Source organism: Fukomys damarensis, unplaced genomic scaffold (genome assembly GCF_012274545.1).
Source record: "Fukomys damarensis isolate Sample0158 unplaced genomic scaffold, DMR_v1.0_HiC HiC_scaffold_33, whole genome shotgun sequence".
In the NCBI taxonomy this organism is placed as follows: domain Eukaryota; kingdom Metazoa; phylum Chordata; class Mammalia; order Rodentia; family Bathyergidae; genus Fukomys; species Fukomys damarensis.
In genome coordinates, this window is record NW_022900945.1 from 51,332,929 (window position 1) to 51,345,768 (window position 12,840).

At 45.5% G+C, this 12,840-nt stretch overlaps 1 protein-coding gene across 2 annotated transcripts in view; it reads left to right on the forward strand.

Annotated features, from left to right (window-relative positions):
• The window catches only part of Fcgr1a (Fc fragment of IgG receptor Ia), a 28,128-nt gene extending 21,014 nt beyond the window's left edge, over nt 1–7,114 (forward strand). Inside the window, exons 5-7 of one of the 2 annotated variants that reach the window (XM_019206393.2) lie at nt 4,600–4,854; nt 5,752–6,033; nt 6,640–7,114. In XM_019206393.2, the coding sequence (XP_019061938.1) occupies nt 4,600–4,854; nt 5,752–6,033; nt 6,640–6,833 (731 nt within the window). In that variant the 3' untranslated portion in view covers nt 6,834–7,114. The remainder of the gene's footprint in view (nt 1–4,599; nt 4,855–5,751; nt 6,034–6,639) is intronic. The other variant, XM_010616340.3, reaches the window with a different exon arrangement.
• Nucleotides 7,115–12,840: the final 5,726 nt, after the last annotated feature.

Consider the following 12,840-nt stretch of genomic DNA (forward strand, 5'->3'; position numbering starts at 1 on the left):
ACCTACAATAGCAAAACAAATCTGGTCAACAAAGGCAAGGCAGCAGACATCACAATCCTTGACTTGAAATTATACTACAAACCTACTTTGCTAAAAACAGCATGGTACTGACAAAAATAAAACAGACCCACCGATCAGTAAACAGACTAGAAGATGAAGAAACAACTTTAAACACACTCAGCCACCTTATCTTTGATAACCAGATACCTTCACTGGAAGAAAGATAGCCTCTTTAATAAATGGTGCTGGAAAAACTGGCTTTCCTTATGCTGAAGATTAAAACTAGACCCATATCTTTCACAATGCACTAAAGTAAAAGCAAGATGGATCAAAGATCTAAACAGAAACACTAAATCTGTTGAAAGATAAAATAAGTAAAGCTCTTAAAGACACTGGAGTAAGCAAAGACTTTATGAACAAAACCCTAATCATGTAAGAAATATCACAAAGAATCAACAACTTGGATCTCATCGTATTAAAAAGCTTTTGGAGAGCAAAAGAAACCACCAACAGAGTGAAGAGACAACCCACAGTGTGGGAAAATTTTTTTCCAACTATTCCTTAGATGATGGGCTAATATCTAGTATATAATGAACTAAAAAAACCAGACCCCCCAAATTTAAAGACCCAATCCAAAAATTGGCATCTGAGATAAATACACGCTTCTCAGATAAAGAAGTATAAACAGCAAATAGTTATGTGAAAAAATGTTCAACACCACTCGTCATTCAAGAGATGCACATTAAAACAATGCTGAGATTCCATCTCACTCCAGAAAGAATGGTTATTATCAAGAAATCAACCAATAACAATTACTGGCAGGGTTGTGGGAAAATGGAACCCTTCTCCCCTGTTGGTGGTGGGAGTGTAGACTGGTGCAACCACTGTGGAAATCAGTGTGGAGATTTCTCAAAGAACTAAAACTTGAGGTTCCATTTGACCCACTTATTCCCCTTCTTGGTTTCTTCCCAAAATAATTAAAAGCATCCTACCACACCAATATAGGCACACTCGTGTTTATATCAGCATAGTTTGTAATAGCTAAATCTTGGAAATAGCCCAAATTCCCATGAACCAATGAATGGATAAAGAAGGTGTGTGTGTGTGTGTGTGTGTGTGTGTGTGTGTGTGTGTGTTTTCTATACAATGGAGTACTACTCTTCCATAAAGAAGAATAAGCTTGAAACATTTCTAGCCAAACAGATGCACCTTGAGATGGATGCATATTCAAGTGAAATAGAGCGAACACACGTTTAAATATTGCATTGTTTCTCTGGTGTGAGAAACCAAAAATGTAAACGAGGACCAAAATGTATTTAGAAATGGGTAGAAAATATTCAAATGAGAAGAGGAATAAGGAAGAGGAGAGGGAGAAATGAAGGAAGATACAAGAAAAAAATGGAAATAAAGCTTTTATAAATAAGGAGAAGAGAGGATGAAGAGAGGGGAGGGAAAGGGAAAAAAGAAGAATCAAGATATATTATGCACAGGTACAAATTCACTATGATGAATGTTACCATTACGTATATCTGAACCAAACGGGGAAAAAAAAAAAAAACCCTACAAACAAGCTATCGAATTACAGTATAGCTCCTTAAGCACAAGGTCCCAAGTTTGACCCCCAGTATAGCTTCTTAGCTAATATTGATCCAGTAGGGAAGTGAGTCACCTAGCAAGGGTACACGAGAGGAACAAAGGCATTTTGGGAAGGGATGGGTGCAGATGCTCTGGTCACTCACCTGGGTGACCGATGCTTATCTGAACCTGCTGACTACTTACTTGGTTACTATTTATCACACCGGGAGGCCTGTAGGTCTGGCCATTTCATATTTATCTTGAGGCCTGGCCTTCAAGAGGTGCCCCTCCAACTACAGCTGTGATGTGTTCTCATCTTCCGCACTGACTGTCTTGGGGGCCTAGACCTGTCTGACTGCCTGTTAATTTCTGCCTAACTTAGCTGCCTGTAACGGTGATTGTTACTGCAAAGCTTTGGACTGTTGTTTATCTCTGGGGAGGCTGTGGGCCTAGCCATCGTGTATCCGTCTTGGTGCCTAGTTTCTGTCCCCTCAGCCCCTAACCACAGGCCTGGTTGGTCTCATCTCTGCTCTGACTGTGTCTTGGACCTGGTCCTTCTGGAACTGCCTATCAACCTCTGGGTAATTTAGCTATTTGGAATACTTTGGTGTACATCATTGGAAAACACCTAAGAGTGAAATTGCTGGGTCTCAGCTTTAGTAGATTGTGCCAAACAGGTTTTCAAAGTGGTTGTACCAGTTTATAATTTACCACTTTATACTTCTGCAGAGGGTAAGAGCTTTCATTCTTCTCTGTTTTCAACAACACTAAATGTTTTCATTTTTGCCATTCTGGTAGATGTGTAGTAGTAGCGCACTGTGGTTTTGTTTTGTTTTGTTTTTTGGTACTGGGAATCAAACTCAGGACCTTGTGCTTGTGAGGCAGGCGTGGTGCCACTGAGCTAAATCCCTGGACCAGCACATTGTGGTTTTAATTTGTGTTTCCTTAATTACTATAGTATTAACAATTTTCAAATATTTATTACCTATTTGGATATTCTTTTTTATTTATTATTATTATTATTATTATTATTTGGATATTGTCGTATAAAGTACCTGGTCAAGTCTTTTTGCCAATTTTTAATTATCTGTCTTTTTCTTATTGACTTATAGAAGTTCTTTATATATCTGAAAGAGCCCTTTTTCAAGTGTTGCAAATATAGTCTACCTCTCTGTGGCTTGCCTTTTCACTATGGTATATTTCTTCAATGAACAAAAGTTCTTAATTACTACTTACACAATACACCAGTTTTTTTGTTCTCTAAGCCCTGTTTAAAAAGTGTTTTAGTCTTGTGTGATGGTGCACACCTGTAAAGTCTCAGTGTACTCAGGAGGCTGAGGCAGGAGGACTGCAATTTCAGAGTCAGCCTGGGCAACTTAGCATGCCTCTATCTCCAAAAAAAAAAAAAAAAGTGCTGAGGCTCAGCCCTTCCTGGGTACAAGCCCCAGGCCTGGGGGAAAAAGTTTTACTGCAATTATTCAACAGTGGAAGATTTGATTGCAATAGCATTGATGTTCAGTTACTTCCATTAAATCTATGGATGTTGAGACCAAGAAAATAAGAGCTGGCTGGTGGCCCCAGTCCTTTCACGTGACTTAGAATGAGTAGCTACTTCCTACCCCAATGTCATGAGGATGGGGCAAAGGTTTTCGAGTAGGAAATAGGCTATTTCTCCTAAAACCTAGACCCCACAAGTTTTGATATTAAATACTCTCATCACTTAAATTTAAAATTTTAAAAATTTCAATCATGATTTCTTTTTTGTTAGGAATTATTCAGACATTCTTGGAAAGTGGCGTTTTGTTGCTGATTTCTAACGGAACGATATTTTGTCAGATTTTATGTTCAATATAGTACTGTTTCCTTAGCGCAATATTTGCTGAAAATTGCTTTGTGGCCTACTACACGCTCCATTTTAAAAATTGTTTTATGTGTGCTTGGGAAGTATATGAGACTTCACTTCCTAAGGTGCAGGATTCCACAAATCTAGTAATTGTGTTATTCAAGTATTTTCTATCATTACTAGAGTCCTAGCAGTTCTGGTGGAGGGATATTAAAAGCTCCCACTATGTTTTGGGGATATAGCAAAGATATCTGCGTGTTTGGATGGTGCAGCCATTGAACAGTCTCTGGTTGGGGTAAGAACAAGGACAAGAGGAGTCCTAACCATAGCCAGAAGCACGACGGCAGTGTCAAAGACTAAGAATGACCTTACTTACATAGGCCACTGGACACCTACCTTTCATTCTTAGTTACGTTCTGGGGGGTGAAAAACCCTTTTGTTCCTTCTCTCCCCCAGCTCCCCAAACGCTTAATCTTGACTTAGCTAAATTAAGAGTCCGGTGGGCCGGGGGGATGAAAGGAGACTTTCTGGGCTATGTGCAGAGGTGTACATGGAAGGGAGGGCATTTTACTTGCCACTTGTTTCTCCCGATGATATTATGCACATTTCTACCAACTCTGCAGGGCATGGACATCTGAGTATGCTTGCCATTTTGTATGCTTGTCTTAAGATCTGTAGTCCTTTTTCTTTTTTTTTTTTTTTTTTTTTTTTTTTTTGGTACTGGGGATTGAACTTGAGTTCTTGCGCTTGCAAGGCAGGCCAACGAACCACTGAGCTAAATCCCCGGCCCTATACTCCTCTTAACAGAATTTTCAGAAGCTAGGAGTACATTTCTTTTTTTATTTCGGTGACTGACCAGCTTAAAACAACTTGCATTTATTTTGTCCCGGTTTCCACGGGTCGGGAGTCCCAACCCTCGTAAGCCGCGTCTTTTCCTTCGCATCCCACAAAGGCTCCAATCAGGGTGTGGATGGGACTGTGCTCCTTTTCGCATCCCACAAAGGCTCCAATCAGGGTGTGGATGGGACTGTGCTCCTTTTTGGCCCTTTGCCAAGGTCACTGGGAGAGTTCACTTCCTTGTCATCACAGAACTCAGGTCCCCACTTTCCTGCCGGCTGTCACTGGGGGACCCCACTGTTGGCGTGCATTTTTGGTGTGCATTTTTGGTATACATTTTTCAGATTGGCTGCTACTTCAGTCCTCCCGCAAAGTCCTCGTGGAAGGAGAACCTTTGACCTTGAGGTGTCATGGATGGAGGAATAAGCTGGTATATAAAATGCTTTTCTACCAAAATGAAAAATTCCTTAAGTTTTCTCGCTGGAAGTCTGAACTCACTATTCCGAAAACCAGCACGAATCACAGTGGCCTGTATCACTGCTCAGGCATGGGTGAAAAACAACGCTACACGTCAGCCCCAACAGCTGTGACGGTGGAAGGTATTGTATCAAAATCGCTGTAGAGCCAGATTCTGAGACCAGAAGGACCGGCAGAAATAATCTTAAGTCCTCATTTCAATTTATAAGTGAAGAAACAGCTCCAGAGAGATGAATTATTTAGTGAACAGGTCCCTGACATGTGCTTTTTCCACTATACCACCACGCCCTAACCCTAACAGCAGGCGCTAAACCCAAAGTCAGGACACCATGAAGATCCATCTCATCGATTTAATTTTAGTCCCAAAGAACAGAGACTCCCTCAGGGTAGCTAGAAGGGTTATTAGAAAATAATCCAAAGGAATTTCATGAACACTCCACAGAACTGGAAGACAGAAAGGCATTAGGAGTTGGCTACACTTTTCATCTGTCTCTCCAGGACAGTGTGGCTTTCCTGGTCCTACTTCTTTCTGTGCAAACTAAGCAGCTTCCCCTGTTCCAGTTTGCATATGGCTCTTGCTCGGACCCATTTTGTGGCCTTTCCTCTTAGCACTCACAGTCACCAAAGACATCTTTCTGTCTGAAAAAAAAAAAAAAGTTCATTCCTGTAGGAAAGAAATTACTGTCTCAGAAGTGAGGAACACAAGCAAGAAGTCACTGAACTGGCCAGGATATGAGTTAGTGCCTACTCTGGGAACACCGTTTCATGGTTCTGTAATAACATGGCCATTCAGGGAGCCGAGGGCCACGTAAAGGATTCTCAACAAGCAGGCTGGTGACCCTGATTATGTCTGTCAGGCAACCCCAACAGGGATTACAAGTGATACTCACTTGTAAGCGGGAAGAATTCTGCTGCAATGTCTTGCGGACAGGTTTCCAAGGTGGGAGAGGGTATGTCTTTTGTGAAAAGAGCCTCATTACTGAGCAGGCAACCCTGACCCCTATCAACCTTCTCTTTAGAGCTCTTTGCAGCTCCAGTGCTGACCTCATCCTCGTCATTCTCGCGGGAGGGGAAGCTTGTCACCCTGAACTGTGAAACAAAGTTGCACCCACGGAGGCCCAGTTTGCGGCTCTACTTCTCCTTCTACACCGGCAACAAGACGCTGAGGGGCAGGAACACATCCTCGGAGTACCAGATTCTGACTGCCAGAAAAGAAGACTCTGGGTCCTACTGGTGTGAGGCAGCCACAGGAGAAGGAAATATCCGGAAACGCAGCCTTGAGTTGGAGCTTCGAGTGGGTGGTGAGTGAGACGGACTGGGAGCAGCTGGCAGAGGAGAAAGGGCTCCTTCTCTGCCGTGGAGCTGGGGCTTGTTCAAGGGTTTCACGCCAGCCAGGAGGAGGAAATCTCTTTCAGAAAAACCAGTGGATGGGCCCTTCCACCCCTGGTTCAAACTTCAGTATGGGTGCAGTGTTTGACTCATGCGGTATATTTATAAGAAAGTGATTTTGTAGATGGCACATAAGCACCTGCCCAAGTGTCTGTTTAACTGACGGAACTCGGTTTAATTGAATTGATGGTGAGCTCAGGAGGAAAGATTCTTTGAGAAAAACAAAATAAAGCGAATCTTCAGTGCAAGCATTAAATAGCACAGAGATGGCAGTTGTCTCTGCAACTAAAGAGGAAGTCCACTGATAGGTCCCCAGCAGTTAAATTCTTCCGAGGAATCCGTCCCCGTGTGGACAGAGCCCAACTGGACCTCCCTCCAGTTCCCCCAGACCCTGAACTTGCCAGTGCCCCATGGGGACAAGCACCCCAGGCCTCAGCCAATCTCATTCCAAAGAGAACTCAGCTAGATCCCTCTGGAGTCTAAATGGTGTCTCTCCTCCTTGTCTTCTTCTGTTTCAGGCCCCAGGTCACCAATTCCTGCCTGGTTTCACATCCCTTTCTATCTGCCAATGGGCATAATATTTTTGGCGGATACCGTGCTCTGTATGAGAATATATAAAGAACTGCCAAGAAAGAAAAAGCAGAATTTAGAAATCTCTTCAGCCTCTGATTATGGAGAGGAAATACCTTCGGACAATCCAAAAGACATTTAGCAGAAGAGGTGAAGTGTCAGGAATAAGGACCACAGCAAGAAGAGACACACCAAAGCCTCAGCTGGCGGAGGCAGCTGTCCAGAGGGTGGCTGAGATCAGGGTCATCCCTGCCTCTCTCTCTCTGGCAGTGCTGGAATGTAAACATCCAAAAGTTGAACATCACAAGAGCTGTGGGTTCCGTAACTTCTAACTCTTAAATAAAGCTGGCTTCGATCGAAACAAATATGGAAATTTGGTAATTAGAGATGATTTCAAAGCAGACCTACTCTAAAGAAATCTTGGGCTGGGGATTTTGGCTCCGTGGTTCCGCTGCCTGCCTCACAAATGCAAAGGCGGAGTTTGATCCCCGGTACCAAAAAAACAAAAAAAGAGAAAAAGAAATCTTTAAAACATTGGAAGTCTGATTATTCTACGAAATTGAAAGTTGGTATATTTCTCAGAACAGGGTAAAAAATTGAGTGAGTACAAAAGACAGACAAAAAAAAAATGAGACGGAGAGAGGAGACAGAGGAAGGCGGGTCACACACACACACACACACACACACACACACATTTCAGAGTGGGTTTCAGGGAGGCCAGAGGGACGGGGGCTGGGTGGGGAGAGGGAAAAAGAAATCGACAAGCAAGGGAGGAAATCATGATGAGAAACAGGATGGGAGATTCTTGCCTCTCCATCTGAGGCTTGCTCAAACCCTCTCTATCCAGAGACCCCAGACGTCCTTTCTGTCCATCCCAAGCCTTGGCCTACACGAAGGCAGAATATAATTGTTACTTTCCATCAATAAACCCAGATCTCCAAGTATGAGCTCCAAAGAGAGATTTCAAGTAGGGAGCAGCAGTGACACCATAAAAGCCTGGCCCTTGCCTCTGGAGTTTTCCTCTACTCTGCTGATCTCTGATGAGCTCTACGCGTGCTGCTGTCCCACTTGGGCAGTAATTTGGGAACAAAACATTTTCCTACTACTCTATCACATAGCTGACATTGAAAACTACAATATGTGAATAAGACTTTACTAGAAACTTAGGAGTTAAAAAAAAAAGAAGACATAAGCAACCAAATGGAGTTCATTTGCCAAATAAGGACCACCCCACCACATGGCAGGGTTCACCTTTAATGCCAGCCTCCTGGGAGCCTCCCTGAGCAACAGGGGACCTGAGCCCACTGCTCCTCTCATCTGTAATAAGGAGAACAGTCTGCTCTCCTTCACTTTATTGATTTTTTTTCTTGGTACCAGGGGTCGAACTCAGGACCTTGAACTTGTGAGGCAGGCAGTGGAACCACTGAGCTAAATCCCTGGCTCCTTCACTTTTTTTTTTTTTTTTTTTTTGGTACCAGGGATTGAACTCGGGTCCTTGCGCTTGCAAGGCAGGCCACCAAACCGCTGAGCTAAATCCCCAGCCCTCCTTCACTTTACATAAAGGAATGATTATCATCTCAGTAGAAGCGCAGCATCTCCAATATTTGTGTTAATTTTCATGGTGCTAGGAATCGAGCCCAGGCCTCCTGCCTGCCAGGCAAACTCTTTACCACTCAACTACGTCCCCAGTCACCAACGTTTGCGCAAAAGAAGTGGTTGCACGCAGTAGCAGAAATGTTGTTGATTCACATGGGTTTGGTCTTAGGGACTGGAGAAGCAAGGAAATGCGAATTGAAGGGAATGAGTCCCGTGGGAAAGAGACCCAAAGACCCTCAGCAGAGAGACCTCCGTCTCTGTAGAAGAAACCGTTCTCGCTCAGTATCCCCACCTTTGGGACGGTCCAAATATGGACAGGGAGCTTGCGGTGTACTTGGGAACAGGGAAACACAGGGAAAGAAAGTGGGGGTGTCTCTGGGTCTGCCCTGGAGCAGACACTCAGGCCCTGACGGGGCCATTTTTGGCAAAATGAGACAAATCGGTGGTCGTCTTTGGCTAGTAAATCCCTGCTCCCTCTTTAAGTATCTCTTCTTTCAAACTTTTCTGAATTTTCCATGAAGGGCTGCTATCTCTCTTCTCTTTGTCCCCAATATCCCTTTGCTCTGGAAGTTAGTATAAAATAACTTTCCGGTTTTTTCAACACCCTTCGATACATAAGCAGATTTTCTTCTTACTCTGCACTTATTTCCATCTCTTCAACCTAAGCGACGCCCATCGCTTCTTTACCTAAACCCAGAACTCTGCCCTAGAAAGCCATCTGATCTACAAAGGTCGCCGTGATCAACAAACTGGTCTCCGTGTATTCGCTTCAAACACATTCCTCCAAACCCTGCTTGTGGAAGAAGCACAGAAGAAAGAGAAGGGAAGACAGTGGAGGAGGGTGAGTTGCGTGGCCTTCCTCTGACTGTCTGAGTGGCTGGGAGGGTGACAGCAGCTGTGCTTCCTTAGAGGCAGCGAGGAATTTTCTGGAAAGAAATGCGAGACCTGATGCAAGGCAAGCTACCTCTCCCCAGACACGCCGCGGTCTCCCGTGGTGAGCGTCCTCCAGCACTGCAAGGGGTGAGACCCAACTTGCCCAGCCACAGCTGTGTTCCTGGTAGTCTTTCGGCTGAAGGCCCAGTGACAATAGTTTTAAAAAAAACTTTAAAATTATGACCAGAAACTAAAGGGAATGTAATTTAAATGAATGTTTCCATTTTCATCATTACTAACACTTTCATGACCTGCTTTCCTGTGGTTGTGTTTGTCCACCTTGATCAAGCTCATACCTGTAATAGTGAGGGCTGAGTAACTTCTGCAAATCACTGGTAAAAACTGCTCAACAGGGGGGTCTCTTTTATGTCTCCACATTAAAATGAAGCAGAAGGCCAGGGATTTAGCTCAGCGGTTCTGCCGCCTGCCTTGCAAGCACAAGGACCTGAGTTCGATCCCCGCTACCAAAAAATATAAAATGAAGCAGATTCAAGCCCTTCACACAAGATTGCCAGTAGGAACAGAGTACCACCTTTCTGGGGCTTCCCCCTGCCTTTGGCTCACCCTGCAATCCTTGGTAATCATGCAGTCCAAAATAATTTTAAATTGGAGTTCCACATTCAAGCAGACAGAGTGCTGGTACCTAACCCTACAGCCCTGGTTGCTGCTGTGACTTCTCTTGCTCCCTGCACCGTCCCTCACCCGGATTCTGACACGGGGACCCCAGTTCCATGAAGGAATGAGGTTCTGAAGATGGTTCGGTCTCCTTGGTGCCACACACAATCTGCCCCAGGCGCTGCTCTCAGGATTTCTCAGGACCAAATCTCATAAGCTTGCAGCGTCAGGATTACACATCCCCAAGGCGCTGGCGGCCAGGGTGCTGCCCCCGCGGTGGCTCAGGCACCCCCCGGAGCGCACGGGGCGGCCCCTCCTGCTTCTCCCCGGACAGGGGCCCGGGTGGCTGTTGGGACCGACTTAGCAGGGCCTTTACCACAGGACATAGGAAGTCTGTTTCACCAAGTGCCTTTGGAGAGTGAGTTGAAAACCAGGCTTAGGCTCTAGATCACCTACAACAGATTTGCTGATCACTTCAGTGGAAGGGAAGCTTCCTAAACAACCGCGGGAAAGTGGGTGCAGAGGCCCGGGGAGGTGGGGCGCAGGGGGAGACAGAGGCGGGCCCAGCCCTTCCGGGAAGGGGTCCGGGACGGCTGCGTGGGGCTCTAGCGGCGCCTCCAGCTGCCCGGACCTGGGCAGAGCCTGGGCGGCCCCGCAGGCCCTTCCGGGAGGCAGCGCTTTCCCCAGAGCTCCCAGTTTGCTCGGCGTTTCAGCGAGATCGCCCGGGTCCGACTCGGCCTCTGCCCAGCTACCTTACCTTTCCTTTCGCAGATATTTGCCCCTCAAAAACATTCTGCACCCCAAACTCTGCCGGGGTCTGCTTTCAGAGAACGTAGCAACAATGTAGAAAGTTTTTAGAGACTTACAAGACCTGTTTGTCCAAATACTTTCAGGGACGCATGTAATTTGACAGAGAACAGAGCACGTTGATAATAGCAAAAAAAGAAAAGAAAAGAATTACAAGACAACAAACCATATGAGCCACTGATACAGGAGAGCAAGCTGAGGTCATCTTAGCTTAACCCCTTACCGATTGTATTTTCCCCCCCTCCCCGAGCTGGTACACAATGCAAAATGTCCTCTCTCCCTCTAGCTGGAAGGGAGAGCGAACATCGTCATTTGTTTCTTCTTGTATTTCTGTGAGGTACAGACTTGCATTTTGAAGGCCAGAATTTGGAATTTCGTTAGTTATCATTAGAAGCAAAATGCAAGCCTGATAGTTTCACTGACAGAAGCTGAGACATGAATCAGTCGGAGTCGACTTAAACGGAGAAATAAAGACTATGAACCATGTTATACCTTGGTCATCGCCACTCCTGAGGACGGCATGGGGTGCTTGGACCCATGGAGAAAACAACACGGTGCTTAGTGGGGATTTGGGAAACAACAGTTGAAGCAACCCAGCTGTGGGTCCTCACCTTCCATACACCTTCAGCCTCCCCAAGTCGAGGATGCATTCCCCAGGCTAGGTGTGGTGGTGCACACCTGTAATCCAAGGACCTGGGAGGCTGGGGCAGGAGGATTGCTTTGAGCTTGAAGCCAGCCTGGGCTACACAGTAAATTCGAGGCCAGCCTGAACTGCTTAGTGAGGCCCCTCCTTAAAAAACAAAAGAAAAGGATTCATTGCCCTAGGTATAAAAATTTCTCTAGCGGTTATCAAAGTCAAAGGGGGAGGCACCTGTAAATCCAGATGTCTGTGTGGGGGACTGAATCAGGAGGATCACAATTTCAAGCACAGCCTAGGCTACATAGCAATTTAACAAGAAGTCTCTCAAGAACAGTAATAGTACTGGCTGGTAATGTGGCTCAGGGTGAAGGCTCTCCAAAAAGAGGCACTATGAGCCGCAGATAAGTTCTTGTGATTCTTCCCCATCTTCCACCAGCTTGTATTTATAGAGGTTAGGGACAGAATTAAGATCAGACACAAATCTGTTGGCCCCTGTGAGACGTTCTGAATGCTAATGTATTACGGGGAGGCGGGGCAGAATTTATGGCCATTTTCATGTGAAGCTTTTGTTTTCTTTTTTGTGGTACTGGGGGTTGAACTCAAGGCCTTCGCTCTGAGCTACCTTCCCAGGCTCCCCCTTTTAAGACAGAGTCTCCTTAAATTGCGCAGGTGGGGCTGGAATTTGCATCCTCCTGCCCCAGCCTCCCGGCCTGCTGGTATTACAGGCTTGCAAGCGGCTTTACACTTAAAGATTTTGCCTCCTTTTAGTTCTAAAAATGCTTGGCTCCCCAGAGAGAATCTCATGACAGCAAGGCAGAGAGAGTGTAGGAAATATTACTACCCTTGTGGGGTGCCAACGCATACAACTCTCTGTCTGCTCCAGTCCCGTGTGAATTAGGCGGTGGCCAGATAGGCGAAGGAACGTTACATTGCAGACAAACATCGCATTTTCAAGGAAAAGGAATGTATTAGGGTTCAACCTGCATTTTATATTTTCTTGAATCGTTTAGAAAAATTATTCCATTAGTTTTTGTCCAAAAAGCACTGGATCCTATAAACCCATATTCATTTTATTACCTGTTAGCAAACCTATCTGTCACTTATCAGTCACTTACCTGTCTCTAAAAGGGAGGCATTAATAGAGTCTACTGTCAGTGAGTACTGTTCTTTTTCTTTTTTTCTGGTACCGGGGATCAAACTTGGGAACTTGCACTTGCGAGGCAGGTGGTAGAACCACTGAGCTAAAACCCCAGGCCTGTAAAAGTATTCTTCTTGATAACTGTCGTTATACACAAATTTGAACTCGTCCCTTGATCAGCGACTCCCTCTGGGATGGACGAGCCTGGCCAGGGGACCTCAACCGGCGTCGCCCTCCAGGGTGTCTAGTGATCGGCCGCTGGCGCCCCCGTGCGGTCTTCCTGGGCACTGCAGAAAGCAAGCTTTCCCACGAGAATGATTTGTTTTCCGAGAACTGCAGGAATGAAAATTGCGCTCTAAGTGGGGCGGCGGCGGCGGCGGCGGCGGCGGCGGGAGGGCAGCAAGGGGTCGTGCCCCGGTA